General features: G+C 32.4%; 1 protein-coding gene across 1 annotated transcript; it reads left to right on the forward strand.

The window, feature by feature from the left end:
* The first annotated feature begins 294 nt into the window (after positions 1–294).
* Positions 295–2,262, forward strand: LOC110665469 (phospholipase A1-Igamma1, chloroplastic-like). The gene is made up of 2 exons (XM_021825609.2): positions 295–1,680; positions 1,905–2,262. The coding sequence occupies exons 1-2, from the start codon at positions 407–409 to the stop codon at positions 2,173–2,175; spliced, it is 1,545 nt and encodes a 514-aa protein (XP_021681301.2). The 5' UTR covers positions 295–406; the 3' UTR covers positions 2,176–2,262.
* Positions 2,263–7,885: the final 5,623 nt, after the last annotated feature.

The following is a 7,885-nucleotide window of genomic DNA, read 5'->3' on the forward strand; positions in this document are numbered from 1 at the left end:
GCACTAATTATTATTTATTACTAATTTTTTCACCATGACTTTACTATTTACTAATATTTTCCATATGATGAATAATTTTTTTTTTAATTTTTACACATAAAAAATAAAATTAATTATAAAAAAATAAACTAGTTGCAATATAATATTCAGAATTTATTATATATATAAAAAAAACCAGAATTTAGAGAAATTGCTAACATCTTTCATGGTTCACACTACACACCATATAAAATAGCGACCTTGATGACTTTGAATATTAAGAAGCCATGCGAGTCGCATTTGTTTGAAAAAATTACCGATATATAAGAAGACAGCCAATATCCTACATCATGTCTTACCGTGCTGGCCCCGATCTCGCCATATTCTTACGGGCTTGCTTTCCTCCTATCAAAAATTTCAACTTCTAATGGCACTTTGTTCATCCAACACGCTTCTTCCTTTCAAGAAACATGAAATTTTCCGGTCCGATCACTGTCTCTCTTTGCAGCTGAGACGATCGAACTCTGTAGATTTCGCTGCTAATAAAACACCTGCCCTGCCCCGAGTCTTCTCCAGAACAAGCGAGTCATTGTCTTCCATTATTACAGAGCTCCAAAAAGAGCATGAGTTTGATGATTACACAACTAGCACTAAGCAACCAGAGAGAAAATTGGCAGATGTGTGGAGAGAAATCCATGGCCAAGATGACTGGGTGGGCTTGCTCGATCCGATGGATCATTTTCTACGGTCAGAACTAATCCGATATGGCGAGATGGCACAAGCTTGCTACGACGCTTTCGATTACGACCCATATTCCAAGTATTGCGGAAGCTGTAGATTCATACGCCGTAGATTTTTTGAGTCACTGGGAATGACACATCATGGCTATGAAGTCACTAGATATCTCTACGCTACAACGAATATCAACCTCCCCAACTTTTTCAAGCAGTCGCGGTGGCCAAAACTGTGGAGCAGCAAAGCCAACTGGATCGGATACGTCGCCGTATCCAACGACGAAACCTCAAGGCGTTTAGGGCGCCGCGACATCACCATTGCCTGGAGGGGCACGGTGACGCGGCTAGAGTGGATTGTTGACTTAATGGACTTTCTGAAACCTATTAACGGAAACAAAATCCCATGCCCAGATCCAACCGTGAAGGTCGAATCCGGGTTCCTGGATCTCTACACGGACAAAGACGAGAACTGCCGGTTCTGCAAGTTTTCAGCTAGAGAACAGATATTGACAGAGGTAAAACGGCTGACAGAAATGTACGCTACCGAGGAAGTGAGCATCACCATAACTGGCCACAGCCTAGGCAGCGCCCTAGCCATATTAAGCGCGTATGATATTGTCGAAACAGGTTTGCACGTGATGCAAGACTGCCGAGCACTACCTGTCTGTGTGTTATCGTTTTCGGGTCCTCGGGTCGGGAATACGAGATTTAAGGAGCGAATAGAGTCGCTGGGTGTAAAAGTGTTGAGGGTGGTGAATGTGCATGATGTAGTGCCTAAATCGCCAGGGTTTTTATTCAATGAACAAGTGCATCCCATTTTGATGAAGTTGGCTGGAGGATTGCCTTGGTGTTACTCTCATGTTGGGGTGGAGCTGGCTCTGGATCACAATAACTCTCCCTTCTTGAAAGAAACTAATGACCCGGTTTGTGCCCATAACTTGGAGGCTCACCTGCATTTGCTTGATGGGTAACTTCTCTTTTCTTTTCTTTTCTTTTTTATTTTTATATATCAAGTTTTCTTGCTCTAATACAATATCAAAAAGTGACCTATTACAATTTTGACCATCTCTCGACCCACCATATAAAAGATGAGGGGCTCTATATTGTCACTATTGATATTAATTTTACATGGTAGAGATAATAAAATGACATCCGATGGAGTATTTACCATTAATTAAATAATACGTACAGATACCATGGAAAAGGGCATAGATTTGTGCTGGCAAGTGGAAGGGACCCTGCATTGGTGAACAAGGCTTCAGACTTCCTGAAAGATCATTATTTGGTTCCACCATTCTGGAGGCAAGATGAGAACAAAGGAATGGTCAGGAATAACGATGGCCGCTGGGTGCAACCTGAACGCCCTAAACTTGACGATCACCCTTCTGACATGCATCACCATCTCCACAAATTAGGCCTTATTAATCACCCTGTCCCTGCAGATAAGCCGATTATGGGTTAATTGCTTGTTATAGGATATATATACTAAACTGATATATATCCCAAACTGATGTAAATATGAAGAAAATAATATATATATATATATATATATATATATATATATATATATATATATATATATATATATATATATATATATATATATACACATTTTCTTTTTGTTCATAAGCCAATGAAAAATGCAAATATATATCAAGAACCTTAGTTATTACTTTGATATTAATGAATGTTGTCGATAATTAATTATAGATAAATATATGCGAAAAATGCCAGCCATGATCAATAGCAATTGATAGTCTTTAAGAACTTATAAGCAGACTCAGGAAATCATTTCAGCGGCTATCCATTATAATGAGTAGTTTAATTCTGCTAATGCCAACCTGGCCTGCAGACCAATGCCCAGGAGTTAGCCTCCCCGTTAATCTGGCTTCCTCCTCCAATGGATGAACAGGAGCTTCCATTCAGCTGTTATTGAAGGTGACTCTTTGCTCACCGTTAATGCTCTACTTGGCCACGCCATTCCACTGGATATTCAAAGGGATACTCATGACATCAAGCAGCTATCTCTGCACCTGGAATCAGTCTCCTTCACTCATGTTAAGCGATCAGGGAACAAAGCGGCGCATACTTTAGCTTCGAAAGCCAGATGCATGACCCGAATTTCATTTGTAATCCTATGGCTCAATTTCGCTTTGTATTTGACAGTTTGCCTCTTTAATCATCAACGAATATTTCTCTCTTCGATTAAGAAAAGAAAAAGCAATTGATCGTCTTTGTTTCTAAAGTGGACACTTGATTTGTCAACTAAAGCTATTTGCATTATTAAGAGTCGGTCCAATAATTTTCAGAGTTATTTAGGTCATCTGAGTTTTCAATCTTTCAGTTTCACATCTGTTGTCAACTATAGTTGTTAAAGTCTCAAGTCATACAAGGGCGCTAGTACTCTTGAAGTCTAGGCAAAAAGCATGTACCCGAGGGAGGCCGGAGATACAGATAAAAAATTTATGAAAATAAATTATATTAACGCTATAAATTTAATTAATATAATATTAATTATATATAAATATATATAATATATTATTTATTTTATTACTTATTTTTATTTTATTACTTATTTTTATTTTATTACATTATATCACTACTGTCAAATTAATATATATGAGTTGAAAATATTATTCAAATATAATATTAAAATAGTATTTTTAATTTTTATTATATATTTAATTTAATAATATCTTATTATAACTTAAAATCTTTTAAATTTAATTGTATAAACTTATTATATGAGTAATTATATATTTAATATAAAAAATAATTTACATTTAATTTTCACCAAAAAATGAACATTAAATATTTAATTTATAAAATAAAATTTTAATTTAGATAAAAAATATTAATGACGAATTAACAATAATCCCATTTAAACCATCTACAGAAGAAAATTAAATTCGGCGCTTTCGCATGTCAAATTTATTTTTTTTTTCAAAATTTAAAGATTAAATATTAATTTTTTTTATATCTACTAATATAAAAATTCATACAATAGGATTAAATACAATCTATAATCATCATTTGATTTTCCATTTTTGCTTTTTTTTTAATTTTATCAAAGAAAGCTTAATTTTAAATATGTTTATTTGCATATTTTTATAACATAACAAGCTTTTAATTCCTTCAAAAAAAAATATTTTAATTTTTTTAATTTTCTAAGAAATTAAATAAGTTAAAAAAATATTTATTTGAATTTTACTTTAAAATAATTTGAGGTATAACTTATTTTTTTATTTTAGAGCAAAGAGAAATAAAATGGTCATTAGGAAAAAAAAAAAGTTAACAGAGAAGGCAAAAGAAGAGATAAGAAAAATAAATAAAGTGAAGGAATAAGAATTATGTTGTTTTATTCAAATGCAGTTCATTGGTGCATTTCTTTATTCAAAAATTTAATTTTAAATAAAATTTTAACAGTAAATTACCAAATTCTAAAAGAATTCAAACTCCACAAATATATCATAGCTCGTCATGTAATCATCCAGAGCAAGTGCTCTTTGTCTCGATCTCTGTGTCAACTTAGTTTGTTTTCCCCTCTTGGTTTCATCTTTTAAGGCAAAAAAATTTAGAATGCTTGCCTCACCTAAGGATATTGCAGTTCAGGCCGAGCCTGTGAACCACTGATCGGTTATGGCCGAATTTCAAGCTCAATCCGGACCGTGTCCATGCATACACCCATTTATAATTTCAATTATGACAAAAGATTCAGCAAACTTTCAAGCATATTGTTGTATTAAGAATCGTGATTACAGTGATTTATAACAAAAATAGAAGAATCAAAGAATTATGAGAAATCAATAATCAATTATCCATGAAATAACTAATTCGCAATATATTATTGATCTTATAAAATTGTCATAACAAAGTTTATCAGATAACAATAAAAATCCTAATTGTTATTTATAAAATTAGAAATTCCAATCATATTAAGATCTTAGGACTCTAATTCAATCATAATTAATAATATTAAATTAAAATAAAATAAATTACAAAATAATAAAACTCATAAACAATATACTAATAATAAGAATAAAATTCATAAAAAATAAACTCTTAATTTTCTAATTTTACGTGGAATATAATTCTTAAATTGTATTAAGAATATTGTTTTCTTATTCTGTATTACTTGGGCTCTTGGGCTCTTACTTACAGCTATACTCATTAAGGTATAAAGCTCCTAAACCCTTAATTAACCCCAAGTCATCCTAAACCATGCATCTTTAAGTACCATTCATGCATGATCTCAATAACTTCAGCAAAATTCTGATTGCCTACAGTATCTAGACTTATATAAAGCCATTAACACACATATATAGGTGGATTTATTGACATATTTAAATATAACTGTCAGGATGTAGAATACGCTGAAACTAAATGCCAATTGTTCATCCTGAGAATGTTGAAACTTGAAAGTGAAAGCTATATCCAAATCACACTTCTGAGTTCCAATTCTATACCAGCCTCAATAATGACATTCTAAGATGCCACATGGCATATTCAAGCACTTACACTGCTAGATCTACTTTAGGGGTATATTTGTATCATGAAAGAGAGAACCTGCTTCTTCGATGGACCAATAGGCTTCCCCTCATTTGAATCTTCAAATTTAACACCAACTTTTGTCTTAAATGCGGCAATGTTCTTCCTTTTTGAATCATGGGCTAAGCAGGACCATTGCATGAATTGGGTTCAGGTGTAGTTGCAAGATGATAATTAAGCAAAAGCCTCTTAGATCACAATATTTTTTGTAAGTATTTAAAAATAACTTTACACCAACATTAAAGAGCACCAATCAGGACGTTAATCATGGTTGTAAAATAAGGATTCAACTCATAAATCAAAATCCAAATCTTGTGATTTGAGAACTGAATCATTAGATTCAATAGTGGATTCTCAAAATCAATTAGAAATACACATATATAGCTAACAGTCTTATACGTAGGAAACTAAATTAATGTTTTAATAAATTTTCAATATGTAGCCAATTCAAAAGGTAATCTTTGGATAGTTGATGTGGATCATAGTCCGAGTATTGTCTTATCTTCCTAAATATATCTTATATGTATAAATAAACAAGTGAAGAAATGCATTATTTTTTTGGTCACAAACCCTAAAGACCAGTTGATTACCACAACCAGAGCATGTTAAACTGCACATCAATAGCACAACTTACATACCTTAGGATCATTATGTTATTTTGTACTGGCAGATAACAAGTTTAAAAAATAAGGAACAAGGTTAAAAAGTACCTCAAAAAATATGTTTTTTCAATACAAGGATGTATCTAATTATGTAGAATAGATTGAAACAATAACTACACCCACAAAAGAAGTTACAACAGCAATAAAAGATGAAGGTTCTAGCAAACTGCAAAAATTGTGGACTAGTCTAAGAAAACGAAACTCCACATATTACATCTAAACAAGACACCAACTGCGGCAAAACTTTGAAAATAATTATATCTTCATCAAACATTTGCAATGTGCAGAATATCCATAACAATTTCAATTTTCACGTTGGCCATAACAAAACCAGCTTAAAATTTCATAGATAAAAGAACCTCTATTTAATATCCAAATGTAGAGGCAAACCTGTTTTTTCAGGTTGAATTTGCTGGCTTAAGCAGGGTCCCAGTTGGTAGAATCATCTATAGACAAATCAACTGCCACTTTTGTGCTTCGTGGTTTCACTCTAACCTACAAAAAACCAAAATAATCACCTCATCACATCACATCACATCAATCATCCAATTCATATGATTTGCACACAGCCTCAAAGGAAACAGCATAACATATAACAGAAATCGAAGTTTTCATATATCAAAAGAGAGTTTACCTGAGTGTCAGTATCTACGAAGGGAGTGAAGAAAACATCAATTTCGCTAATAACCATATCTTCTTCTTCCTCTTGTCCGTCTTCATCCAGGAGATTGGCATTAATTTCTATTTTCACGGCGCCTTTGTTCGAGTTTGAAGGTTCAATCTTCGGCATAGCGTTCATTCTAGATTTAATTTCTTCCTCGTCTTCATTTCTCTTAGAGAACTGGGCGTTTTGAGGTTCTGGTTTCGCTGCTAATATTGATTCCTGAGGTTTTAAGACACTGGCTTGGAGGATGGTGGTTCTGGTTTCGGTTTCGCTTTGGGCTGGGGCTTGAATTTAGAGGATTTGGAAGTAAACCTGGAGGTTTATAAAGGGACTTGGTTTTGTCCGTCCGGATCATCTAGGTCCATTCTTATGGTATCGCCAGCTATGGTTGTTTGCGTTTTAGTGTCTCATGGCTGCTCGGTGGATAATAGCGGCTTCAGTAACTGGCAACTGATGAGGTTTCATGCAAGAAAAAGAGGTAATTACCACGTTCAACCACTCAATTTTATGAACTTTTCCTGAGAGTCATTAAACTTTAATTTATTTCATAAAAATTATTAAATTTTAATTTAATTTTATAAAATTTATTATAATTAAAAATTTTTAAAATAATTTAATAATTTATCAATTATTTTATAAATAAAATTACTTAACTATTCATAAAGTAGTGGAATATATGCATTTTATTTTATTTTTTTAAATTAATGAAATAATATAATTTTATTTATAAAATAATTAATAAATTAATTAAAAAATTTTTAACTTTTAATTATAATGAATTTTATAAAAATTAAATTAAAATTTAATAATTTTATAAAAAAAATTAAAATTTAATAAATTTTATAAAAATATTCATAAAATTAAACAACTGCATGTGCATGCGATATTTACCCTAGAAAAAGATACAGTATAGTGCTTTCGTCCTTAAATACATCGGTCATACCTAGGGGTGGCCACGGTCCGATTTCGAACCGGAACTGAACTGGAACCGGTTCGGTCAAAACCGGACCGAAACCGGTCAAAACCGGAACCGACTTCAAACCGGATCGAAACCGTTCTTCTACGGTTTGGTTCAGGTTCATAATTTTTAGAAACCATGAACCGGCGATTCCGAACCGGACCAAACCGACGATTTAAATATAAAAAAATTTAATAAATACTTCACTCTACTCCTAATTCATTTATATATATACAATTAATTCTCTACACAATTATTCTCTACATTCTCTTTAATTCTTAATACTTTTTCAATTTTTCAAATTTTCTAAATAATTATTTTCTACACTCCTTTTAATTCT

The sequence above is a fragment of the Hevea brasiliensis genome, chromosome 9 (genome assembly GCF_030052815.1).
Source record: "Hevea brasiliensis isolate MT/VB/25A 57/8 chromosome 9, ASM3005281v1, whole genome shotgun sequence".
In the NCBI taxonomy this organism is placed as follows: domain Eukaryota; kingdom Viridiplantae; phylum Streptophyta; class Magnoliopsida; order Malpighiales; family Euphorbiaceae; genus Hevea; species Hevea brasiliensis.